Here is a 27,962-nt window from a genome sequence, read left to right as displayed (position 1 = left end):
GCTTATGGCTTTATATTGTAATGGCCTGTAATATTTAAAATTCCAAATGATTTTTAACAAGTCTTGCCGTTTTTTTTTTCTTTTCAGTCATGGGGATTGAACTCAGGGCCTGGGTGCTGTCCCTGAGCTCTTTTGCTCAAGGCTAGCACTCTACCACTTTGAGCCACAGTTCCACTGCTGGTTTTTGAGTGGTTAATTGGAGATAAGAGTCTCACGGGAACATTTCTATCCAGGCTGGCTTTGAAGTTCAATCCTCCTATCTCAGCCTCCTGAGTAGCTAGGATTATAGGCCTGAGCCAACAGTGCCCAGCTTGTTGCTTTTTATATGCATGTGCATCTCTGTGACATTGTCATGGTCACTGATAACATGGCTCCTTTATTTTTCCAGGAAAATGGTGTATATACTATCGCGAAACTAATTTTACCAAATAAACAAAAGAACGCAGCAAAAACGAATCTATTACAGGTAATAAGCATAGCCATTGCTCTTTAATGTTAAAGCTACTGAAATCTGGGGAAACTTTGATAAAATACTTTGTGATTTTTTTTTTTTTTTTGTTTTGAATCTTAAAGTCTGTGCTGACAGGCAGGATACATAAGATTTATAGAGGCCGCTCTTAACTTCTCAAGGAGCTAAGGTTACAGGGGTGTTCTCAGCGCCTGGCCAGAGAGAGATTTATTTATTTATTTTTAAAATCCAATTAGAAAGGGGTTTTAAGAAACTCTCCACTTTCTCACATCAACTCTGCTTGGCCATTATCTCCTCTTCGAGCCCATTTTGTTTCCACCTGGACCTCTGGGCAATTTTATGTGGCTTCTATTTTCAGATCAATAACTTTTTTTTTTGGTTGTGAGGCTTGAACTGGGGGCCTGGGCACCATCCCTGAGCTCTTTTTGCTCAAGGTGAGCACTCTACAACTTGGAGCCACAGCTCTACTTCCAGTTTTCTGATGGTTCATTGGGGATAAGAGTCTCATGGACTTTTCCTGCCTGGGCTGGCATGGAACCGCAATCCTCGGATCTCAGTCTTCTGAGTAGCTAGAATTAGAGGTGTGAGCCATTGGCACCCAGCTTCGAGATCACCAATTTCACAAAATGATTCCAGGTCAGATTTGGTAGGGTGCGCTCTCTCTGTCCCCCTTACTCTGTCTCTCTCTTACCTCTCTCTCAATGTTCTTCCCTCCATCTACTCTTTGTCCTGCCTTCCTGTCTCTGTCTCTGCATCTCCTCCTCTCTCCCCTCCCCTCCCTTCCCCTCTCTTCTTTCCCATCCCCTCTCTTCCCTTCTGCTGCCCCCTTCCCCTCCCCTCCTTCGTTCCCCTTCCCTCTTCCCCCTTTTCTCCTCTGCCCTCCTCTCCTGTTTTTTAAACCTCTCCTCCCCTCTCCTCCCTTCCCTTTCCCTCCCCTCCCCTCTCTTTCTGTCTGTCAGTCCATCTCTGTTTCTTCTTTTTTCTCTTTCTTTTTTCTTTTTTATTGCGAAAATGCTGTACAGAGGAGTTACAATTACATGGGCAAGATAATGAGTACATTTCTTATCAAGCATTGTATCTTTCTTTCTTTCTCTCTCTCTCTCTTTCTTTCTCCCTTCCTTCCTTCCTTTCTTCCTTTCTTTCTTTCTTTCTTTCTTTCTCGTTCTTTCTCTCTTTCTCTTCCTTCCTTCCTTCCTTTCTTCTTTCTTTCTCTTTCTTTCTTTCTTTTCTTTCTTTCTTTCTTTCTTTCTTTCTTTCTTTCTTTCTTTCTTTCTTTCTTTCTTTCTTTCTTTCTTTCTTTCTTTCTCTCTCTCTCTTTCTTTCTTTCCTTCTTTCTTTCTTTCGCTGTTACTTTGCTTCTCATTCAGCATTGCAAAATGTCAGAAGTTTGTTTTTCTCTATTATGCCTCCCTAGCTGTCTGGAGTGTCCTAGGGAGTTACTTTGGATTGTTCTATTTGGAGAATGCCAAAGACTGTTTCCTCAGGAGACCAATTTGTCAGGTTTGAATTCAGTAGGCTTGTGGCTATTTTTATATGTCATCATTTCTAGTGTTTATTTTCTCATATAAACCTCAATACTCAGGCACTCATAGAAGGCTGGGAACGAAATAAATCTTGAGCTCCTGGAAATCTTGGGAAATCTGGTTTGCCAGCATAGTGATGTCTCGTCTCTGTATTCACTTGTACTTTCTAGAAAGGAATTGATGACAAATACAAGGCTGAGCAGGAACATCAGGACTGTTTAAATACAAGAGCTGTCCCCAGCATGGGAAAATTTTGTGTTCAGTTTTGGGCTCACAACAAGGTCCCTTTACTGTCCATGTCATGGCATTTCTGTCCTGAAGATGGTTTAGGTGGCCAAACTCCCATTTAAGAATCATACTCGCTTTATTTTCTAGTGTTACGCTTTCAGAGCCTTGAGGTTCCTCTTCAGTATGGAAAGAAACAGACCCCTGTTTAAAAGGTAGGAGCTAGGAGCCAGGTAAGACCTTTGGATCTGGGGGACTGTTGGATTGAGCTGTGCTCACATCTGACCTAGAAGCATCAAGAAGAGAACCGCTGTGTGCAGACCGTGTCTCTTCATACTTTCCCTTCCTTCCCCTTCCCTCCCTCCCTCCTTCCGTCTTTTCTTTCCCTTTCTTTCTCTTTTTTTCTTTTCTTTTCTTTCTTTTTCTTTTTCTTTTTTTTTTTTTTTGTGCCAATACTGGAACTTAATTCAGGGCCTGGGTGTTATGCCTGGCCTTTTTTTTTGTTTTTGTTTTTGTTTTTTTCTCAAAGCTAATTCTCTACTACTTGAGCCATAGCTCTACTTCAACTTTTTTGTGGTTAATTGGAAGTAAGAGTCTCACAGATTTTTCTGCCTGGGCTGGATTTGAACCCCAATCCTCAGATCTCAGTCTCCTGAGAGAAACTAGGGTTACAAATGTGAGGCACTGGTGCCCAGCTTCTTTTCGGACTTCTTAGATGTCACAGAGATAATGAAACTACCATGATCATGTCTCAGCATCTTGGAAATGATGCAAAATTCTCTCAATTTTTAAACTTATCTGTATTTTTATTTCCATAAAACATTAAAATTATATATAAATTTATATATAGTGTATATAAGTATACATCATATATGATATAATATACAATATACAATATAGTATAAATATATTCTATAATATAGTAATATAATATATAATATAACATATTATATAACATTCATATTATATCATATATTATTTATAAATATAATATAGAAAATATTATGAAATGATACACACATGTATACAGAGGCTTGAACTCAGGACCTGGGTGCTGTCCCTTAACTCTTTTGCTCAAGACTAGCACTCTACTACTTTAGTCACAGCTCCAATCTTGGCATTTTTTTTCTGGTTAATTGGAGATAAGAGTGTTATGAACTTTCCTGCCGAGGCTGACTTTGAACCATGATCTTTTATCTCAGTCTCCTGAGTAGGTAGGATTACAGGTGTGAGCCATCAGTACCCCAGGTGAGCAGCAAGTCTTTAGAAATTCTTCTCCATTTGCTTTTATCTTCATTTTCAAATACTCTATTGCATAATTTTACAATAGAAGTTGGAAAGTATTAGGTGGACCTGTTGCAACAATGAGAAGTACAAGTTGTCATGTCGAAAACGAGCTTTACAATGTTGGTGGGGGGGGGGGAAGTGGGGAGGATTGGGTGGGGGGGTGGGGGGGAGGCTGGGAAGGGAGGTGAAGGGTAAACAAAGGAGGAGGCTGCAATGCTTGATAAGAAATGTACGCATTAACCTGCCCATGTAATTGTAACCCCTCTGTACGGTGTGTTCACAAAAAAAAAAAAAAGAAGTTGGAAAGTATTAACCCCTCCACTTTGTTGGGAATCTAAGAAAATTAATATTGTTTCATATGGGAGTGAGCTTCATCCGAAAGGAAAATAATAAACAACAGTTCCAAGTTCTTCGCTGTGTATTCTTCCCCGCAGACTCTTCCCCACTGACCTGTTTGAGGCCTTCATTGACATAGGTCATTATGTTCGTGATATCAGCGCTTATGAAAAAGTGGTATTGAAGCTGAATGTGTTAGCGGTGAGTCCCAAGTCTTCCGTGTCTGGGTGGGTGCATGGCCGGGATAGCATTGCTGAAACAACTCATTTTCCTTCTGATTATTTGTTTAGGAAGATGAACTGAAGCAAATTGCTGAGAATATTGAGAGCATTAATCAGAACAAAGCTCCTTCAAAATACATAGGCAACTATGCGATTCTGGATCATCTTGGAAGTGGGGCTTTTGGCTGTGTTTATAAGGTGACTTTTTCCTTGGGGATCATTTCTGACATTCCTAAAGAAATGGGACAGCTCATTTGAATACCAATACTTATTGCAATTGCTGTCCTTATCATGGAATAGTAGGAATAAATCAATAGAAACATTATAATAGTTTTCTCACCCAAAGGCTTAGAGAGAATTGCACTGACTTTGACCTACTGTCAGCTCTAGTAATTAATTGGCTGCTGACTTCTTAAAAAGACATCTTTGGCAGGGCATAGATGGTTCATGCTTGTAATTGTAGCTAATCAGGAGGCTGAGATCTGAGGATCACAGTTTGAAGCCAATCTAGGCATGGATGTTTGTGAGACTCTTATCTCCAATGAACCACCAGAAAAACTAGAAGTGGAGCTGTGGCTCAAGTGGTAGAACACTAGCCTTGAGCTGAAGAAACTTGGGGACAGCAACCCAGGTCCTGAGTTCAAGCCCCAGGACTGGCACCAAAAAAAACCCCAAAAACCAAAAACCAAAAAAACCATCTTTAATCTCTCAAGAATACCCCAAATATCTTGTCTCCAATGCATGATAATTCTCTAATTCATATCAGTTTTCCTGTATTTAGGCAAAAAAATCATAGTAAATATTGCAAACTGGCCCAGAAAATAATACATCTAAAAACATATATTTCAGATGAGCTATTAGAAAACATTCCATTTCTATCTGATAGTACATACTCACATACAAATATATACATATTAACTCTGTCAGGGTAGAATTATTTTCTATCCTAACACATTTTTGAGGTAGAATTGTAAGCGCTGTGGCTTATTTTGGTGACTGGAGCAGCCATGTGACTTTTGTTAATCTATTCTCCTTTTACTTTTTTATCTCTCATCCTATCCTTTTCTTTTACTTCCCTTAGGTTAGAAAGCGGAGTGGGCAAAATCTTTTAGCAATGAAAGAGGTGAATTTGCATAACCCAGCATTTGGAAAGGATAAAAAAGATCGAGACAGCAGTGTAAAGAATATTGTTTCTGAATTAACAATAATTAAAGAGCAGGTAAATGTTTTTTTCCTTGTCTTTAAAGATGGTTTCCTTAAGTGAATGCCATTGAAATAGAGTTTGTGTACTATTTTTCTCCATGCTGCTTAGGAACTAATGGAATGTGCAGGAATGAGCATAGGGAAGTCATATTTTTACCAGTATTTTTCCTAAGGCTTGACACTGAGCCATAGAAATGCCTTCTCTGCAAACACATCTATTTCTTGCTCATTATATTATAGAGTGTTCGGTTACTTAGTGACATGTATAAGAATATGACTAAGACTTTCCTGACTTTGGAAGTGGAACCAGTCTGCTAACATTCCTCAAATACAGCTTACAGTGTGCACTTTCAAGATGGGTTATTATTTATTCACATGAGCAGAACATTATACTAATAGCTCAACTAGCTGTCATTACACAATTTTGTGTGGAAAAGTTGAATCGACATATCAGAGAGAAATAGGTTTCTTTTTGCAATCTAAAAGCACACTGTTTTCTTTTCTGGTTTTCCAGAAACCATTACAAGCACAGTTTTTGTAACTGCTATGGGTAATTCCCCCCCCCCCCCCGACTTTTTTTTGCTAGGAGTAGTGGGGTTTGAACTCACCCTGGGTGCTGTCCCTTAGCTTTGTTTTGCTTAAAACTGGTACTCTACTACTTGAGCTTTAGCTCCACTGCTGACTTTTTGGCCATTAATTGGAGATGAGAATCTCATGAACTTTCCTTCCTGGACTTTGAACCATAATCTTCAAATCTCAGCTCCCTGAGTAGCTAAGATTGCAGGTGGAACCACTAGTGCCTTACTGATAGAGAGCTGTCTCGTGGAGAGCCATTGACCTTGCTGTTCATTCTCTGCCATCATATCTGCAGTGTCTAGCCCAGACACTGTGTACAAGAAATACCACAGGTGTGAGCTTTATTTGCCCAAACCCACTCTCCTGAACCATTTTATACTTTAGAGTCAATTGCATCATTAATAGTTGATTTTGTAGGTGACTTTTATATACTCATAAATTAGATTTAACAAAGTTATTTGCTCAGAAGTAGGGAAATCTATCCAGAGTTTCTTCTAGCACAAAGCCCAGGTCTTTACTGGACCCCAATGGAGCTGTACCTTTGTACAGTGTGCTAGATCCAGTGCCAGTTGGGTTGTTCTCTGTGCCCTATGATGGTTTCAGAGTCGGTGGCCACTTGCTCGCCGACGAGGCTGCCGGTCTCTTCTGGCACACGTTGTAAGAAAAGCAGGTTCCAGCAGGGCCGTGTGGACTCCAGAATCCCTCAACATGGAGCTAGATTGTGAGAATGGATTTGTGGTGACTCAGAGGATGCAGAACACAGGGGCTTAAAGAAGAACCCGACAGGGCAGGGCCCCTGCCTTCGTGTGATGATCCGAGAGCAGGTGGCCCTGTTTTCTATCTGCTCCACCTAGCCCTCTAGGGACTGTGCTAGCTCCGGGGCTATCTTGGGTTGGACTGTGCATAGACACACGTGTTCATGGCCACGGAGGGAAAATCAGGGGGAACACTGCCCAGAGCGGAGGGTTCACACGTTTCCCTCACACGCAGCCACCAGAACCGAGGGACAGACTGAGAAGTGACTTTTGATCAGCAAGCCATGTCTACTGCCAAGAGAGCAGGCTTTTGGTGGGCAATGAGCAGTTCCTCCCTCAAAAGAGCAGGAAGAAAACCCCAAATAATAGTCATTCTTCTGAAATCCGAGGCATTTCAACTTCAAGTTGCATTATAAAATAGCTAATCACAACACGTTTTAGTAATTTTCATTTGTAGGAAAGACTCATCCATTCATATCCTTAAGGAAACAGTTGGGAGAAATTGCCAGGCACTTAAAAAAAATGGCAGGAAGACTTTATTCAGAGCTGTTGCAACAGGAGTTAGCATGTTGCAATAGACAGACTGAATGCAACTCTGAATTCCACAAGGACTGGGTGAGCAGCCGATATCCAGGGGCCCCAGTGAGAGGGCACGGGTGGATGGGGAATTGCCAAGAGCGACTTGGCCAGATGTCAGAGAGCGGGGAAGGCCCTTGACTGGATAGGAAGAGGTAAGCGGCGTAGCAGGGTCCTTGCTAAAACACAAGCAAACCAAGCACAAGGCTGAGCCAGCACAAGGGAACGGGAGCCAGACTAAAGTTTGGCTGTAAGGAGGAGCATCTTGTCAACTAGTAGTTGCTCCTCAGAGGATTTCAGCTTCCTGCTCATCATCATGGAGAGCATAGGAAGGCAGAAGTAGCGTGAGCAGACACAGACAGTATTTACAGGTAGTGAGGCAGTAGAAAGAGACAGAGCAGATGTATTCAACATAGATAACTTCGTGTCGGTTTTGGCCTTTATGAAGTCTGTGTTGGGCAGAGTACTAAATAAAATCTTTGTTCTCCAGTTCTCTATGTTCATTCAGATAGGTAATACAACACAGTTTTAAATTTTGTTTCACAGTTTCAGGTTGAGACTTGCTAGACAAGTGCCCACCATCTGAGCTGTGCCCCCAGCCCTGGAATTCTTAGTTTTATAAATAAGTATATAGAAATTCAAACGAATGCACTATAGAGACAGTTTTGATTTTGATGCAATATAATGAATGTTATTTATTTCCTCATAGCTCTATCACCCCAATGTTGTTCGTTATTACAAGACATTCCTGGAAAGTAAGTACGAGTTTCAGTGGGATTTCTTTTTTCTTTTTCTTTATACTTGTGCTAGTCCTGGGGCTTGAACTTAGAGATTGTATCTAGGGCTGAGTGCTATCCCTGAGCTTTTTCAGCTTGATGATAGTGCTTTACTTCTTGAGCTACAGCTCTGATTCTGGATTTTTATTTTTTTGATAAGTAATTGGAGATAAGAGTCCCATGGACTTTCCTTCCTAAGATGGCTTTGAACCACAATCCTCAGATATCAGCCTCCTGAGTAGCACCAGCACCTGGCTAATATTTCTACTTAAGGAAATTCTTTGTTTCTTACATAGGTTTACATTAGAGTGTCACAAAATATACCCTCTAAGTTGTTTGCTTTAAATTTTATCAGTGGAGGAAAAGAAGGCATCACTTTCTTGACCTGTGAGGCTCTGTTATGATCCATGACCTGAAGATGTTACAAAATATGTAGATTTCCTTAGCGAAAGAGCTACTAAATAAAAATCACTTGTGCTACGTTTCCTATATACAAAAAGCACACTTATTTAGATCAAGAGAAAAGGAAACTATGCTCAATGATTATGGTTTCTTTATGAAAAATTGTTAATACATTGTGGAATCAGATACTTCCAAACAAATTGAAGTGGACTCACCTTGATTTCTTTTGCATGAAATTCAAGTACATGCCACCAGGTGGCGGTGGAGCCCCGGCTGATTATACAGGCAGATTCAGGTTCTTAAAAGAGCAAAAAGACCTGAGTCAAAACCAAAACAGGGGATATAAAGGAACGTTTAGTCACGTGATTTGCACAAACAGAACTGTAGAAGGGAATAAGCCTGGGTGAAATCTGATCTGTGACATGTATGGAACTTCCAAACATCTCCATTTAAAGACATACATGACGGTCATTGTTGGGGGTTCCTCATGTCAGAGCGATCCTTTAGAAACATTTTGTGCTTTGCATTTGGTGTGGTTTTGCCTTTTCCCTTCCACCCCACCCCTAGCTATTAGTTGTTAGTGTGCAAAGAATTGACCATACTGCACAACTTGTCTTACTATAAAAAACCAAAGAAAATTTGTTTACAACCTGGAAGTCTCCAAAATCATCCGAGGTAATTTAAAATATGTAAAGTATGCTAGAAGAGAATCGGAATTTGTAATAGAGAGGAATATAAGGTAAGAAAATGACATCTAGAGTTACACATCAGCTTAGCATATACAAATATTTCCAAGAATTATAAAAATATAAAATGTCTATATATAGGAGAATAATCATTATATATTATAATATATAGATTGTGTAGTGCCATGGTTACTAGCCTCTGTGCTTATGAAAAGCTGTTCAGTAGTGGATTCTGTCTTTTGTAAATATCATATGCCTATCTATTTTATGCACATCTAAATGTCACAAAACACCCCTACTGCAAACCACTGTTAATAATTTCATACTGCTTTTAGGAGAGGAAAAGAATTTTGGTTTCTTTTTCTTGGCATCCAATGAAAAGAAACACAATCAGTTAATGAGAGTCCCCGAGTCCAAAAGATAAAAACCAGGACAAACTCGGCTTTTCTTGAGGAACAAGGAATTTTCTCCCATGGGTGGAATTTCCAACTGTGTCATTATAAGATTATAGCGTGATTCCAGAGTAAATTCCCATAAGGTCCTACTATAAAAAATATAATTTAAAATGCAGTTTTCTGAATATCTGATTTAATCTGAGGGTACATTTTAGGCTGTCAAAAGGAAAGGTGGAACAAGCCACTGATGGCTCACACCCGTAATCCTAGCTACTCAGGAGTCTGAGACCTGAGGATTGTGGTTCAAAGCCATCCCAGGCAGGAAAGTCCAGAGGAGGACTCTTATCTCCAATTAGCCAGCAAAAGCTGGAACTGGAGGTGTTGCTCAAGTAGAAGAATTCCAGCCTTGCGCAAATAAAGCCAAACGAGAATGTGAGGCCCCAAGTTTGAGCCCCAGTACCAGGATGCTTGTGTGTGTGTGTGTGTGTGTGTGTGTGTGTGTGTGTGTGCATGTGCGTGCGCATACACGCACACACACACACACACACACACACACACACGCAGATATGGACAGCAGAAAGGTGGGTTTGCATGCTCTTCAATCCTTCAACTTGGGACATTTGCTTGTTCTCTTTGGTAACTTCCAGTCATTCCATTTTGTAGTGGCATTTGCCAGAATAAACTTAAAAGCTTCCTATACTCAGGAGCAATTGTTTCTGGGCTCTGATTGTCCCAAGACCCCTGCACCCCGCTCCCACTTCTGGGTTGAGTGACCTCCAGGGTAGCAAATTTCTAACTCTTCACTGTTGTTCTCTACAAACACATTGAAAACTCAGAGTAATTTATAAACTATCTTGATTCTATATTAAATTTAAATTTCTCTGACCTGTCTTGTGTGTTTTCCATAGATGACCGATTATATATAGTTATGGAGCTTATTGAAGGAGTCCCCCTGGGGGAGCATTTCAGTTCTTTGAAGGAGAAACAACACCATTTCACCGAAGAAAGGCTATGGAAAATATTTATACAGGTATGCTTTTGTCTCCATCCAGCTTTTCATAATCTAGTCAAGTTCTCAGCTGATCTCTTAAAGAGGTATGATCGTCACAATTGGTTACACATATATTAGAGGCAATAAACTTTGATTTTCCTTCTTCTTTCAAGCTGTGTTTAGCACTTCGGTATTTACACAAGGAGAAGAGGATTGTCCATAGAGATCTGACACCAAACAACATTATGTTGGGGGATAAGGACAAAGTAACCGTTAGTAAGTAGAGAAGTCCTTTTTCCTGTGCTGATATTGGGATTTGAACTCAGGGCCTCATGCTCTTGTTTACCTTTTTCCCATAAGGCTGGTGCACTTAAGCCTCTTCTCCAGTTCTGGCTTTTTACTGGTTAATTAAAGACAAGAGTCTCAAGTTGGTTTGCTCAGGGTGGCTTCAAACTGTGATCCTTAGATCTCAGCCTCCTGGGTAGCTGGGATTACAGATATGAGCCACCAGTGCCCCTGGCTCTATGAATGTTTTTATGTGGAAACTTGATATTTTCTTCTTCCACTGCCTTGACTAGGTCTTTTCCTCTAAGGCATTTGTATGACCTAAGTGTGATACCATCATTTTAAAATAAGTATAAAATGGTTTTATGAGTAGGAAGGTAATTCACTGAGATTTTTTATATCATTCTTTAAAAAAAACTTTGGATATGATAGTGCTGAATAGTTTTCAGTATCTAGCACTATTGATAAAATGTGGTCATTTCAAAAGAGATTATGGTTAAATTAAAAGCTTACAGCATGAAATAAGTGTGTAAAACTGAGAATAAGTCCATAAAATTCCTATGTTTTGGGAGTCTGAAGTACAGCTGCAATCCTTCAAGCCCATAAACCAGGCCAGCTGAGGGGGTTGTAAAGTGTGCTACCACAAGGGGGCAGCACTATCATGTTTTTTTTTTTTTTTCTTTTTCTTTTCCTGGACTCGAAGGTCTACTTCCTTCCAGAAAAGAAGCACCAGACTTGTTTGAAATACATGGGACAAAGTTTATTGAAAAATGAGACCTGAAAAGAGAAAAAGAAAACTTGAGGAAACAAAATGTTTCTTTCCTTTCCCCTTTTCCTCAATGTAGGTGCATTAAGTGTTGAGATTGACTTGCAATTATTTGTAATAAACATGCTGGCTGACGCTTCCTCCAGTGAGGAAGCAGAGTGGGAAATTCCTAACGTGTTATATGTGTGGTTCGTCAATTGCTGTCTATTCCTAGTGTCTAAGTATGGCCAGACACCTGTTCAGGTCTCACTTCTGCACTTACGTGCAGACTTCCTACAAGGGAGGAGAGCCGGACTCTGTCACAGAGTCCTTGCCCACCGATGCCACTGCCACGTGACATCCACACGGTGTCTCGACCCTACAAAATGGCCAGAAGGAACTGAGTGAAATGAACTCTCCCTCAAGCCCACTGATTCACATTTCTCGGCCTTTCCAGTATCCACATTCAAATGAAAAACTTTCCTCTTTCCTTGCCTTTTCTGATACCAAACAAAAGAGAAAGAAAAGAAGACACAAATGGCACTAAATTATAAATGATGGTTTTGGACGTGTGCTTGTGTGTATGATTCATGAGGTCAGTGTGTGTGTGTGTGTGTGTGTGTGTGTGTGTGTGTGTGTGTGTGTGTGTGTGTGTGTGTGTTGATTCTGGAGCTTAAATTCAGAGCCTGAGTGCTATGCCTGAGCTTTTGTGGTCAAGGCTAGTGCTCTATGACTTGAGTCACAGCTTCACTTTGACCTTTTTGGTGGTTAATTGGAGATAAGAGTGAATCATGATCCTCAGATCTCAGCCTCTGGAGTAGCTAGAATTGCAGCGAGGATCGCTGGAGCCTGGCTCATATGTGTGTTGATCTGTGCGGTGATGCCTGACTATACTGCAGTAGTAATGTTAAGGACACGGTTCATTTGATGTAGCTTTTCTCAAAGGCCTGAGGGATCATTGCAGAGCCCAAGAATTCTGACAGATGTCCTAGAAAGTGGTGGTGTTTGTGTTCCACAGACATGGAGTTATCCAGAAGCCAGAAAGCGTTCACTTTTTCTACCCAAAAGCTCCCCGCCAGTTAAGTGAGGAAATACCCACATCGTAGGGAAGGAGAGATGCCTTGGATTAGGGTCGTGTCTGCACTGGGTTTGGAGGCTGCAGAATAGGGAAAGTGGCATAGCTCTGGAAGGGCTTCCTGTTGCTCCAGACCCCTTTGCCTGATTGTTAAGTAAGCTGCTGTTTGTTAAATTACAAACAATATGATCACTAAAAATAACCCACCCAAAAATCACTTGACTTCACCTGTGGGAAGGTCTGGAAGGAAGTCAAGGGTGGAGATGAGAAATGTGAGCAATCTTCCAGGAGGAAGCCTGGATGGCACAGAGCTGTATTGGGAGAAGTCTGAGCATTTTTCTTGGAGTCCTGTGGAGATGATGTTTCTGATGATCCTGTTGCCATGGATACCCAGAATGGAGCCAGTGGGGAAACAGCAAAGCTGTAGAAGGAGCCGGTGTGTGGCAGGGTGCAGCTCGCCCTCTGGCCTGCTCTGCAGTATTGTCATCATCTGACATTAGAGGGATTTTTGACTGCTGGCTCCTCGAAGTTGTCAAAGGTGTTCCCTGCTTGCATTTGAGCTCTGCTTTGGAGGAAAGGAGCACCACCTCTCACTGGAGCTCTGGAGTGTTTATTATGGGATAGAAGTGTGTCCATCCGCTATGTCGCCCAGTACTTTGCAGATACTGACACAGTTCAGTGAGGTCAGACAGCTTGTTTGGAGTGGGGATTTTAAGTTGGGCAAGTCAGAGATGAGCCGTGTGAACATGGTGGCAGGGTTTTGCGTGGTCTGGCAATACCACCTATTCCCTACACTCTGCAGTACTGTCCTCCTCTCATTTCTTCAGTGGATTGTGTTCATTTGACCACAGGGCTTTTGCACATACAAGTTTATTTTCCTGGAGGTCTCTTCTAGCTACTTTTTTTTTTTTGTCAGTCGTGGGGCCTGAACTCTGGGCCTGGGCGCTATCCCTCAGCTCTTCAGCTCAAGGCTAGCGCTCTAACACTTGAGCCACAGCACCACTTCTGGCTTTTTTCTTTTTGTTTATGTGGTGCTGAGGAATCAAACCCAGGGCCTCAGGCATGCAAAGCAGGCGCTCTACCACTGAGCCAACTTCCCCAGCCATACTTTTATTTATTTTATTTATTTATTTTTTTGGTCAGTCGTGGGCTTGAACTCTGGGCCTGGGCTCTGTCTCTGAGCTCTTCAGCTCAAGGCGAGAGCTCTATCACTTGAGCCACAGCACCACTTCTGGTTTTCTGGTGGTTAATTGGAGATAAGAGGCTCACGGACTTTCCTGCCCTGGCTGGCTTTAAACCATGATCCTCAGATCTCCACCTCCTGAGTAGCTAGGATTACAGGCATGAGCCACCAGCACCCAACTTGTCCCTTAGTTTTTTATGCTCAGTGCTGATACTCTACCATTTGAACAACAGTTCCACTTCTGGCTTTTTGGTGGTTAATTAGAGATAAGAATCTCACACTTGGGCTGGGAAGGTGGCTCAGTGGTAGAGTGCTTGCCTTGCATGCCCGAGAAGCCCTGGGTTCAATTCCTCAGCACCATAAGCAAAAAGAAAAAAGCTGGAAGTGGTGCTGTGGCTCAAGTGGTAGAGTGCTAGCCTTGAACTGAAGAGCTGAGGGACAGCGCCCAGGCCCAGAGTTCAGGCTCCACGACCTGACCCCCTCCAAACAAAACAAAACAAAACAAACAAACAAAAAAGAATCTCACACTTTCCTACCCAGTCTGATGTCAAACCGCCACCCTCAAATCTTAGCCACTTAAGTAGCTTGGACTACAGGCATGAGCCATGGGCTCCTGGCTACCTAGATAATTTTTCTCATCCTGAAATGATTAACTCAGTTACTATTTACCAGTCTTTTCTTCATCGGTGTCCCCCTCCCCCCGCCCTCTGTGTAACACATATGTCTGCCTGTCCCTTAGAGAGGTTATCAAGCTGTATATATATTTTTACCATGATTATGTATAATTTCTTATAATTACATATAATTTTCACTTAATATTTATTTGTGCCACTACTTCCTAAGGTGTGTGTCAATACAGTTGGCTTCTAACGTGGTTATTGTCTTAGCTTTCCTGCCTAGAACCTAAATCTTTGGTGTTAGACAACTGAATGTATTAATGGCAATCTTAAAGGGAGATGAGGCACCTGGAAAATCTATTTACCAAAAGAAAAAAGCCATCAGGAGACCTTGTTATGCTTCTTTGGGGATCTGCTGTAATGAAGGCAGGGTGGAGGGGGCGGGGTCCACTGCAAAGTGCCCAGTGGAATGGACTAGAAGGAAAAGCCTTTAGGAGCAGGGGAGCCTGGGCTTCCAGAACACTGAGACTGCAGTCGTAGAGATCAGAAGGGAGATTTGAGCACAAGAGCTGGACAGGGACTGGAAATTGCTTAAAGAGAAAAGGCAGCAACCTCAGGCCCAGGAAACACAGAAGATGGCTGGCCACCTGCCTAGACAGGCTAGCTCGGATGACCGAACAGCGAGTGGACTCCTTTCCCTTCATTTTTTCAGTCAGATTTATTCTTATTCTTTTTAATTGGCATATATGAATTGTACAAGGTTTCAATGGGGCACTTGCGTACATTCCTATAATGTACTTCGGTTGGATTCCACCTCCTCCATCCACTTTCCTTGTGTCCTTTTCCACTTCTAAACTAATTTTTAATGAATTAAGTTATCATCATTATCATCATTATTATTATTACTTCAAAGAACAGAAGGCCCAAATCCCAGACCAAGGCTGGGACCTTATGTCTGGCTGTGAATTTGAGAGTTCCTGGCCTATGGGTGGTGACAGATGCTTAGGACGAGCTGAGTTCTTTCTGTAGGTCCAGAATCCCTCACCTCTGTTCAGCAGTTGAAGTACTTTTCCTCTGTTGTCATGTTGGAGTAGCCCCTTTGCAACACCCTGTGTCAAGTCCATTTTGGAAAAGGCCAGAGCAGCTGAGTGGTATGTGCCATTCCAGAGACAGTAAATGACAGAGTAAGAACACAGGGAGGGCTTACCTTAATTTGCTTGTTTGGGCACCATCCCGGAGCTTTAGTGCTCAAGGCTAGTGCTTTACACCTTTAAGCCACAGGACCATTTCTGGATTTGGGGTAGTTAATTAGAGATAAGAGTCTCATGGACTTTCCTACCTGGGCTGGCTTTGAACCACAATCCTTAGATCTCAGTCCAGCTTGAACTTTTTCCATGGTTAGACTCTGGACTCACTTGAGACCAGTTCTTTTTTTTTTTTATTTTTATTTATTGTTATTTTTTTTTGGGTCTGGTCGTGGGGCCTGAACTCTGGGCCTGGGCACTGTCCCTCAGCTCTTCAGCTCAAGGCTAGCACTCTACCACTTGAGCCACAGTGCCACTTCCGGCTTTTTTCTTTTTGCTTATGTGGTGCTGAGGAATCGAACCCAGGGCCTCAGGCATGCAAGGCAAGCGCTCTACCACTGAGCCACCTTCCCAGCCCCAGAGAGACCAGTTCTTTTTGTTGCTTGTTTCTCGCCTTTAGAATGGCAATGCCAAGTTAGAGATGTGGCTCACATGCTAGAGGTCCTGCCTAGCCACACAAAGGCCCTGAGTTCAAATGGGGATGGGGGGAAGGGATAGGAGAGAGAGAGGGAGGGGGAGAGGGAGAGGGAGGAGAGCTATGCTGCCAAGTGTAATAGCTGTACTGTGGAGTGTCAGACTTGAGAGAACAATGTTAATTCTGGAGAATAACCATCACACATTGCTTTGTTTTGTGAATTGTAGCTGACTTTGGCCTGGCAAAGCAGAAACAAGAAAACAGTAAACTCACATCTGTGGTTGGGACCATCTTGTATTCCTGGTAAGGATAATTCTTTGATGACTGTCAGAGATCATATTTTTACTGTGTTTAGTTTTCCTTTCTGTTCTTGGCTTTCAAGGAAAAAGAGGCTTCATTTGGTCAGTTTCCCTCAATAGCCTAAGTAATATATTCCTTCCTCTCCCCCAAAGAACTATGCAGCATCATGTGTGTTTCAAATGGCAGCTGCAGAAATCTTTCTTCTGAGGTAGCTTAATCCCTTTTCAGGACTAGGTTTACAATATCTAAATTGGAATAATCCCTGGCACCTGGCAGTTGTGTGATAGTTGTTGGATAAACCTGGAATAGACCAGGGCAATTTCCCAACATGGCATTGTGAACATTTTAATACCCTGACTTGTGTGCATCTACTTTTTATATTTCCTGTAGACATTCAAGGGAAAGAAAAGGTCTTACTCACTAACCTGGTACCTGGTTAAAATACTATGTATTGAATAAATTTTATTCCATGAATGAGATGATGATGATGATTGACATATATGACATATATATATATATATATATATATATGTCACCCACATATATGCTTACCACTTATTAATCTTTTATTGTTAAACAGGCATACATAGTTATGCATGTATATATATATATATGCATGTGTGTGTAAAGTGAACTCTGGCATTGCCATTGCAAATGACTTTTGAAGCCTTCTATCACTGACCACATAACTATGTATTTTTGTTTATTTAACAGTAAAAGGGAGATTACTACATGGTAAGCAGTGCTACTTCCACTTTATAGTCATTGAATCCTCAAATCTCCCTTAAGATAGGTGGAACTATCTTTAGTAATCCAAAGGGAATGTCGAATAGCTTGGACATAGAGGGACCTGGGTTCAAATCCAGACAGCCAGATTTCACAGTGTACTCCTACCTGTCTGCTAATCCTACCTGCTAACCGCACAATGACTGGTTGATTGGACTGGTGTGTCAAAAGTAAAATATTGTCTTATAGTCATAGGACAGGGGGTATTGTGATTTGCTCTTTGGAATGTATATGCTCTACATAGACTTCATCCGTACATTTACTACTTGCCAAATTTTATTGTTATTTAACTTTTTGTTTAAACAATTTTCTGGGGCCAGGTATAGTAGTGTAGGCCTGTAATCTAGCTATTCAGGCGGCATCAGGAGGACTGTGATTCAAGGCTAAGTTAGTAAGATCACATATCAGCATACAAGCGGAATGTGGTAGTTACATAAATAATCTCAGCTATGTGGGAGGCCTAGGTAGGAGGACTGGTGTCTGAGGCCAGCCTGGACAAATCCATGAGATACTATCTAAAAGCAGCAGCCGCAACAACAACAACCTAAAGCAGAAAAGGGCTGAGGGCATGGTTCAAGTTACAGAGCCACTGCCTACAGAGCAGGGGGTGGCCCTGCGTTCAGACTCCATACTGCTAAAAGAAAAAGAACAATGTATTCCTAACTGCTATGCTTCTCTCTCTCTCTCTCTCTCTTTTTGTCGGTTGTGGGTGTTGAACTCTGGGCCTGGGCGCTGTCCCTCAGGTCTTCAGCTCAAGGCGAGCACTCTACCACATGAGCCACAGCACCACTTCTGGTTCCCTGGTGGTTAATTGGAGATAAGAGGCTCATGGACTTTCTTGCCCGGGCTGGCTTTGAACCTTAATCCTCAGATCTCAGCCTCCTGAGTAGCTAGGATTATAGGCATGAGCCACTGGTGCCCAGCTGCTTTTCTCATCTTCTAACACTTAAAAAATTATAGTCTTAATACTGATAGCAGTTTTGATAATACGCAGAGATACATTTTAAATTATAAAGGAAACGTTCTGGGGTTAGGGGAGAAGAAAAAAAATCCACATTAAGAATATTTTGTGGCTTCTATACTTTCAGCATTATAGTTAGCCTTTGAATCTACTGGCACCCTAGGAAGTGTGTGATGGAATTAAAACCAGCTGACAGTGTAGAGTTCAGATGTACCCCATTTTCAGTGTGTGTTCCCCAGGCAATGTTACACACTGGCTTACCCAAGATTAAAGTCTGATAGTAGATATATCATGTCACATGCATTAAAACATTGTTAGAGTCTGATTTGAGCTAAACTCCCCACAGCATGCGAAGCTCAAAAGGGACCTCTCTGATAATTGATTCTATCAGTCAGAGCCCTTTTCTTTTCCTTTTTCTTTTTCCCTTCTTTTTTTTTTTTAATCTCTCAAGACTAGGGCTCTACTACTTGAGCCACACCTCCACTTTTGGCTTTTGGTGTTACTTGGAGATTACAGTCTCATAGACTTTCCTGTGTGGGCTGGCTTTGGGCTGTAGCCCTCAGATCTTAGCCCCCTGGAGCTAGGATTTCAGGCATGAGCCACTGCCACTCAGCCAATAAGTTTTAAATGTTAACTCAGCTTTATATTTCTGGCATAAACCCTATTTAATCATTTTGTATTACCCTTTTTTTATATGCCACTAGATTTATCTACTTTTGTCTTTTCCTCAGTATTATATTGAGTTCAGGGAAAACATGGTTTTGAAGTTTGCTTATGCTGAAATATTTTTACCTGGCTTTGATATCAGAGGCATGGAGACTTTATGAAACAAGTTAAGAAATGTTGCCACCTCTCCTGTTTTTCTGCTACAGTTTGTGCATAACTGGTATTTATTTCTGGCTTTTTTGTGGTTAACTGTAGATAAAGGTCTCACAGACTTTCCTGCTCTGTCTGGCTTTGAACAGCGATCATTAAATCTTAGCCTCCTGAATAGCTAGGATTATAGGTATGCACTACTTGTACTCAGCCGATACTTCCTCCTCCTCCTCTTCTTCCTCCTCCTCTTCCTCCTCCTCTTCTTCCTCCTCTTCCTCCTTCTCTTCCTCCTCCTCTTCTTCCTCCTCTTCTTCCTTCTCTTCCTTCTCCTCTTCATTTGAGTCCTGGGCTTGAACTCAAGTTCTGTCCCTGAGCTTCTTTTGCTCAAGGCTAGCACTCTACCACTTTACGCCACAGCCCCACGTTTGGTTTTTGGTAGCTAAACGGGAGATAAAAGTCTCATGGACTTTCCTGCCTGGGCTGGCATCCAATGGCAATCCTCAGATCTCAGCTTCCCCAGTAGCTAGGATTATAGGCATTTGCCCCTGGCACCCAGCCTTCCTTGCCTTTCAATGGACTCTGTAAGTTGATTGGAGTCTGTTAACATTGGACTTGTTTCTTCATGCTTATTTTATGTCTTCAGTTTTCCATTTTAAATATTGCTACTTAAGCCACTCTGTGCATAGCCTCGTATTTACTCCAGGAAGGAGCTATGAGACGAGCAATAAAGAAGCAGTTTCTCCTTTACCTTGTGCTTCTGCGATTGGAGGGAGTCTGTCAGAAGAAGTTGTTCTTAAGTATTTTCCTCAAATGAATTTATTGGGCAGTGAAGAAATTAGCAGAATTACTTGGTCATGGGGAGGGGTCATTAGCTGTTACATAATCATCCATCCCCAAACATATTTGCTTATAGCAGCAACAGCGAGTGGACTCATTCTGTAGTGGGCCCAACAGGTACATAAACGTACTCAATTTCGGACTCAGTTGGTAGGCCCCAGGTGGCTGACAGCTTGATGTACCTGGCAGCTGGTGGTGAGGTTTGACCGGGGGTCCCTCCATCTCCTCAAGTGGCATCATTTACAATGACATTTACAATGACCTAAGTTCAAGGGATAGGAAAACCCATTTGCCTCTATGTAGAAGAAGGCACACAGAATTCATGGCCATATTTTAAAGAAAGTTCTGATGTAGTACTCTACTGCATTCAGAGAGAGACTGAATCCAGAGAGAGACTTCAGAATCCAAAACCTGTGAAGCAAGAAGTAGCATATTTTAAACACGAATCCAAGGTGCATCAGCCCCAAATCTTCTCACAATAATGCATGGCATCACAGTCTAATCAGGAGAGAGGAATAACACTGTGTGAGAAGTACAAGTTTAACATAATAAATGATGAGGAGACATAAGAAGATTAGGGACAAAAATAGAGACACCCAACACTTTTCTGCCTCTCTGCAAATCTGAAAACAAACCTTAGTTATGTGGCTCTAGAGAGAGGTTGGTGACGTGGAAAGGCCAAGGATGGCAGCAGTAAACAGCAGACAGAGAACAGAAAAAGGGCCTTAGCACAGAATGCTAAGTAAAATTGTAGGGAAGAGGGACAGTCCCTACAATGGACCTTTAGGCAAAAGGGAATAGGTAAGCCTCCTTGAGAGAGCCCATAACACAAAGCTGAGTACAAACAGCTGTCACTCTACGAATGAATAAAATGTAAGTCAGGTGATTGGTGTGCTCCAGCAAGCAGATGCTGGAGAAGGGACCCCCAGCATTCCTCAGCTTGGTTGACATCATCTCAGGAGAGATCTTAAAGATTTACCCCTCAGCTGGGGAGAGCCGAGGATTATGCAGTTTTATATCTTTTAACAGCCCAAACCTTCCCTCCATCATTGGCCAAGCAAACAACCATCCCAAGAATGTGTATGAATGTGGGACCTGAGCTGGATCTGGGACTCAAATGTATAGACAGAAATCTACTTTGGTGGAGAATGCCAATCACAAGCCAGAGCAGAAAAGCTGGAAATGAAAAGCTCAATAAATCAGAGAAAAACACGGCAGAAAGCATCACCAGGACTCAGAGACATCAGAAATTGAAGAAAGGATTGAGGAAATGTTATACACAGAAAGCAATAAGGAATAAAACAAGCATGGTCACAATCTTTGAAGAACCCTAGAAGACAGACAAAATCTGATATAAACTACAGGCATAGAGCAATCTATTGGATAGAATTATAGAACATTTTCCAAATTTTGGGGAAAATATGGCATTTGCAACCACAAATATACACCAGAAATGAACCTCTTTAGGACACATTTTAGTTGATTGTCTAGCCCAGAAAACTTAAATAAGACTTGAAAGACTTGAAAGATTAAGAGAAAAATGCCGACATACATACAAAGACAAGCACATTGGAATCACCTCAGATGGCTCAGCTGAAACCCTAAAATCCAAGAAAGTACAGAACAATACATTTCAAATGCTGAGAGTAAATAACTGCCGATCAAGATGACTATATTCAGTAAAGTTATCCTTCAAAGTTGATGGATAAATGAAGAGCTTCCTAGGTAAGCTTACATGACAGAGGTTCATGACTCCTAAGCCAGCATTGTAGAAGATACTCAAAGAAATGAAGTCACAAACAGAAGAGCTCAGGAAAGAATAAATGTCATGAGAGGAATAGATGTGCACATGAGACTTAAGAAAAAAATCAGTTTCTACTCTGCAATCCAGCAAACTCTTGGAACAAATGAGGGGAGTGATAAGTAATACTGGAATCAAACCCAAAAAGACCAAGCAAAATCACAGGAATTAGCAAATACCTCTCAATAATACTTCCAAATGCAAATGGTCTTTTTCTCTCTAATCAAAACATGTAGATTTTCTATTTTAATACAACCATTTACATCTGACCAACCAAAATAGAACTAAGAGGATATAAAAAACTGGAGAGGTCTATAAAAACCCTTGAGATTGAAGCAATAATAAACTGTCTCCCAACAAATAAAAGCTCAGGACCAAACACAGACATGGTTGAATTGACAGGACCTTTTAAAAACTATTTCTGAACTGAAAGGACAGTACTAAACTCATTTTGTGAATTCAGTACTATCCTGATGCCAAAATCAGATAGGACATAACAACAACAAAAAGCTATAGAGCAATTTCTGTGACAAATTTAGACACAAAAATTCTTAGTAAAAATGTTGGCAAACTAATTTCAGCACACACTGAAAACATTTCATATGCCACGATCAAGTTGGTGTCATTACAGAAATACAAGACTGGCTCAAGATGCACAAATCAATAAATGTAATACAGCACATAAACAGAGTTATATAATCATCTCATCTCCACAGATGCAGAAAAACCTTTGGAAAAACTCAACATCCCTTCATAATAAGAGGAAAAGAAGGGACACACCTCAACATAAAATTGCTATTAATTTCTAATTACATAGCCAGCATCATATTAAATGACAAAAACTGAAACCATCCTCTGTGAATTCATAAACTAGGCAAGGTTTCTGTTTTCTCCACTCTGTTTCAATAGAGTGCTTGAATGTTTTCCAGAGTAATACAGTAAAAAACCCCCAAACAAAAAAGCAACAAAAAGAAAAAAGAAACAAAGGAGGTAGAAATAGAAAAAGAAAAAAGTCAAATTATCTATATTTGCAGACCTGAACTTAAAAGATCCTAAAAGATTACACCAGAATACTTTGAGCTGCAATAAATATTTTGCAGTAGGGAATAAAATCAACATATAAAACCCAGTATCTTTTCTATATACCAAGAACAAACATGCTGAGAATGGAATCAGGGAAATAATCCATTCATATTTATTTGAAAATAAAATACCCAAGCCAGGCGCCAGTGGCTCACACTTGTAATCCTAGCTACTCAGGAGGCTAAGATCTGAGGCTTGCAGTTCAAAGCCAGCCCGGGCAGGAAAGTCTGTGAGACTCTTGTCTCCAATAAACCACCAGAAAACCAGAAGTGGTGCTGTGGCTCAAGTGGTAGAGCACTTGCCTTGAGCTGGCAAGCGCAGGGACAGCGCCCAGGCCCAGAGTTCAAGCCCCCACAAAGGACCAAAAAGCAAAACCAAACCAAAACAAAACAAAACAAAAAACACCTAAGACTAACTTTAAGGAAGCAAACATGGAAAAAAGAAACTGAAGACACTAGAAGATGGAGCACTGCTCCCCACTTCATGGATTTACAGAATAAATATTGTGAAAAGCCGACATAATAGCCAGGCATGGTGGTTCTCTCCTATAATACCAGCTACTCTGGAGGTGGAGATTAGGAGATCATGATGTGAGGCCAGACTGGGAAAACATATTAGCAAGACCCCATTTCAATGATAAACAAGAGTGCAGTGGCATGTGTTTATAACCCTTGCTATATAGGAGGCTGTAGAGAGGAAGATTGTGGTCCTACGCTGACCCTGAGCAAAAATGTGACATCCTATTTGAATAATAACAGCATCAAATTAGAACGCTTCTTCACAGCAAAGGAAAAAAATGACAAGTGAAAACAGCCAACAGAATGAAGGAAAGTCTGACAGTTGTTCATTCAACCAAAGATTAATATCCAGAATATGTAAAAATCTCAAGTTACATACCAGAGTAATAAATGGGGAAATAATTTGAACAAACAGTTCTCAAAAGTAATAAGAGCTGGGGCTGGGAAGGTGGCTCAGTGGTAGAGCGCTTGCCTTGCATGCATGAGGTCCTGGGTTTGATTCCTCAGCACCACATAAGCAGAAAAAACCAGAAGTGGTGCTGTGGCTCAAGTGGTAGAGTGCTAGTCTTGAGCTGAAGAGCTGAGGGACAGCACCCAGGCCCAGAGTTCAAGACCCACAACTGACAAAAATAGAAAAAAAAAGTAATAAGAGCTGGGGGCCAATGGCTCATGCCTGTTATCCTAGCTACTCAGTAGGCTGAGATCTGAGCATTGAGGTTGGAAGCCAGCCAAGGCAGGAGAGTCTGAAAGAAATTAAAAGTACAAATGGATAACAAATATATAAAGAAATGTTCAACATCCTTTGCCACAAAGAAAACGTGAGTCAAATCTAGGTTGGGATTCCATCTCCAATCAGAATGGCAACTGTTCAAGAAATAATACAACAACAAATACTGGTCAGGGTGCAGTCTCAAATGGAACTTTCATCCTATTGATGGGGATGTCACTTAGTATGGAGGTTCCCCTGCAAACTACAAATAGACCTATCATATGGATCTGCTGTACCTCCACTGGGCACATATCCCAAACAAATGTACGTCAGCACACCACTGAGATCTGCATTGCTGTGTTTATGACAGCACTGTTTATGACAGTCAAGCTGCTCATCAACTGATAAATAGGAAAAAGACAGTGGAGTATTATTTAACCATGGAGCTGAATGAAATTGGGTCATTTGCTGGACAAAGAAAGAATGGAACCAGAAACCATAATGTTAAGTGAAATAAGCCAGAATGAAACAGTCAAGTGTCATGTATTCTCTCTCCTATTCAGAGTCTAGACCCAAAAGAGAAAAATGACATGACTCTAAGAAGGAACAGAGTGATATATATGAAAAAGGTAAACGATACGAGAACATTGTAATGCAACCCAAGGGAATTGTAAGAGAGAGAGAGGGACAAGGACATAATAAAGCATAACAGAGGGACTGAATTTGGTCCAAGGACTTTATATTACATTTATGACCAAATCACAGTAAGACCTCTCGTACTATTAATAGATGCAAATGAAAAGAAAGAAGGTACGAGGAAATTCCACCTGCTGTCCCAGAGCAGGGGGAGTGGATGAGTATCAGGGCAGGGCAAACTGGGAAGGGTTCTGACCTATATGGAGAAGGGTGGTACCCCAGCAGACAGCAGAACATGGGTTTGAATGGGCCAGGCTGCAACCCCCGAGACTCTGCTAGACAAACCAGCAGAGCAGGGCTGCAGTGTGGTGAGGTCAGGGTACGGGCATGCAGCTGGAGACCAGCTGCCGTGGGCACAGAAGGCCTTCAGAGCTGAGGGGCACAGGGCTGGAGGGAAGGGCGTGAGTCCAGGCCCTGCCCAAGAAGGGGCCTTCACAGGAAGCAAGCAGCGCAGGGCTTCTGGTTTCTGGGTGAACGTGACTCCAGGCCTGGGGCTGCAGGGTTCTGGGAGGCAGTGCCCTGGACCTGGCGTGGGACACCTATACTGCCACCCGCTGGCTGCTGTCAGAAGCTGCAGGACGCCTCTTTCTACTGTGTCCCCTTAGCTAGGTTCCCGAGAAAGCTTCCATTGGGCTGGCTTTCAAGAAGAAGCGCTTAGAAAGACTGTGTTGTTTATCCAAGGGTGATGCACTTTGAAACTTTGCGCTTTGGTCCTGCGTGTCTGTGGGCCGGACAGCTGTGTAATCGGGTTGTGGCTCTGCTGTGCATCTTCTGATCCTTCTGCTCCCTCCCATGCTCGATGTTTCATGTCTCTGCGCTTCTCCTGCCGGCCCCCAGATCTCCGGAGTGTCCTTTGGGATGTGAACATTGAGTCTCTCCCCACGCTCGTTCTCAGCTTTCCCAGGGGAGCACAGGGGCTCTGGTTCGGCTGGGCTGAGATGGATGGCATGAGGGCAAGAGACTTGGAGTCTTCCCCTGGGCGCTGCAGGACCACTGGGCATCTCTCAACCTGACAGTCCGTTAATGGAAATGTTGTTTTTCACATCTGTGGAATGAAACTGGGGAAAGGGAAGGAGAGAGAGACGCGTGTGCATCATCATTTTACCTGTCCTTCAAATAGACATTCCTACTCTCACTTGTCAGGAGCTAATGACTTAATCCTTTCCTACAAGGAGAATTCAAGTTCATTTGAACACACACACACACACACACACACACACACACACACACACACACACACACACACACACACAGGGTCAGGCAAGCATGGAAATTCCACTGATGCTTGCACTGAGCTCCTTCAGGCTTGGGAAACTCCTACAGGACAATACAGCCAGAGGAAAAAGGCACCAAGGAGCATTGTTCAGGCCCTTGAGCCACAGCTCCACTTCCAACCTTTTGATGGTTAATTTGAGATAAGTCTCATGGACTTTCCTGCCCTGGCTGGCTTTGAACCGTGATCCTGGGATCTCAGTCTCTCAAGTAGCTAGGATTACAGGTGTCGGCCACCAGCACTGGCTCACTCATTAAAGTGGACTGGACTGCCCTTCAACCCAATCCTCCGGCCTCTGCTTCCTGAATAGCTGGGGTTACAGGCCTGTGTCACCCACCCCAGCTACTAATAATTTCCTGTCCTTATATGACCTTGCTAGATTTCTCTCATTTGACTCTTATTTTGGGTTATAAAGGATTTCTTGAGCAAGTTGCACCCATGGACAATGAACCCTCAAACCTGACCAGGAGCTCGGGAACCGGCTTAAAAGGAGAGAGAGAGAGAATGGGTTTTGTCCACCACCTCTGCCAGTTCTTGATTTAGGGCCATTTCTGGAGTACATTAATCCACCAGCACTTCAGGCAAAGCAAGTTACAGGCAGCAAAGTTCAAGGGATTAAAGGAAACGCTGACAGGCCGGCAGAGGGCTGTGATTCAGTGCTGTGTGCTCGGAAAAAATATGGGCCGAGACGTCAGCATAGCCCCGACAGCATGCGTGTCAGCTCTGTGGCAGACACACACGGACTGGCATGCACAAGGGTGGCCTTGGCTCTGGATGTATGATGGACACACTCATGCGCACATGCTGATATTACTAAATGCTTTTCCCCTTTAAAAATTACTTTATAGTTATTATAAAGGTGATACACAGAGGGATTATAATTACACAGGTCAGGTGAGGAGATGGGAGGAAGGGCCCGGGAAACAGCAAGAGAAGGGAAGCTATTTCTAGTAATGGGAGGTGATCAGCCACTCTGTACATCCTGGTGTTTCCACTGTAGAGGGAAAGACTTCTGTAGAAGTCTTGAGTGGATCGCCGGACACACTGTCTGTGTTGGTGCTTAGAAGTCCCCAAAGCAGGCCCTGGTGACTTGTTTAGGTTGTCCTCAGAGACAGGACAGAGACTTTGTGCCTGGGTGCAGCTCTGCCCGGCCACTGTCTGCACTGAGTTTGCAATTCAGAAATTAATAGCCAGGCTGGGAGGTCAACACCGGATAATAAGGTCAAGGGACAATGACAGCCATGATTGAGAAGCAGATACAAGTGAGTACTCTTAGAGGGTCTCTGTAGCATTAACAATGACAAAATCATCTCCCCCTCCTCTTCTCCTCCTTTCTTCCTCCTCCTCCTCCTCCTCCTTTTCCTCCTCTCCTTCCTCCTTCCCCCTCCTCCTCTCTTCCTTCTTTACTCTTCCTCCTCTCCTCCTCTTTCTCCTCCTCTCCTCCTTCTCCTTTCCTCCTCCTCTTCTTTCTCTCCTCCTCCTCCTTTCCTCTTCCTCCTCTTCTTCCTCCTCCCTCTTCCTCCTCCCCCTCCTCCTCCCCCTCCTCCTCTTCCCCTTCTGCCTCCTTCTCCTCTTCCTCCTTCCCCCCTTCCTCTCCATCCTCTTCCTTCTCCTTCCCCCACTTCCCCCCTCCTCCTCCTTTGTCTTTGTCTTCATCTTCTATTTATGCTAGTAATGCAGCTTGAACTCAGGGCTTGGGGCTGTCTCTGAGCCTTTTCACTCAAGGCTGGTGTTCTACCATGTGAGCGACAGTGACACTTCTGGCTTATTTTGGTCATTAATTGGAGATAGAGTCGTACAGACTTTCCAGTCCAGGTTGACTTCAAACCTTGATCCTGAGATCTCAGCCTCCTGGGTAGCTAGGATTATAGGCATGAGCCATCTGTACCCAATATATGTTTTTAATGTGATTTTATATTTAGGAAGGGAATTTATATATTGACATTTTGTAATTGAGGGATTGTATTATTATTCTTTGCAAAATCACCATAATTACTTTATTTAGTGATGTTGCAGAATTTCAAAGGCCAATGATACCTGGCTTGTGATGTCATCTTAGAATGCCAGCTGGATTTTTTCTAAAAAGAAAAAATTCTCCCAAACCCCAAATAAACAAACAAAAAATCATCATAGATGA

General features: G+C 42.3%; 1 protein-coding gene across 1 annotated transcript in view; it reads left to right on the top strand.

Annotated features, from left to right (window-relative positions):
* Nek10 (NIMA related kinase 10) overlaps positions 1-27,962 on the top strand; it is a 163,321-nt gene that overhangs the window by 42,645 nt on the left and 92,714 nt on the right. Inside the window, exons 15-23 of the mRNA XM_042680289.1 lie at positions 389-466; positions 2,368-2,432; positions 3,939-4,041; positions 4,131-4,259; positions 5,143-5,280; positions 7,881-7,926; positions 10,339-10,460; positions 10,595-10,697; positions 16,273-16,348. Of these exons, the coding sequence (XP_042536223.1) occupies positions 389-466; positions 2,368-2,432; positions 3,939-4,041; positions 4,131-4,259; positions 5,143-5,280; positions 7,881-7,926; positions 10,339-10,460; positions 10,595-10,697; positions 16,273-16,348 (860 nt within the window). The remainder of the gene's footprint in view (positions 1-388; positions 467-2,367; positions 2,433-3,938; positions 4,042-4,130; positions 4,260-5,142; positions 5,281-7,880; positions 7,927-10,338; positions 10,461-10,594; positions 10,698-16,272; positions 16,349-27,962) is intronic.

This window comes from Dipodomys spectabilis, unplaced genomic scaffold (genome assembly GCF_019054845.1).
Source record: "Dipodomys spectabilis isolate Male_0828 unplaced genomic scaffold, ASM1905484v1 ptg000054l, whole genome shotgun sequence".
NCBI lineage: Eukaryota > Metazoa > Chordata > Mammalia > Rodentia > Heteromyidae > Dipodomys > Dipodomys spectabilis.
Note: the sequence above shows the minus strand (reverse complement) of the source record. Positions and strands in the feature narration are given on the sequence as shown.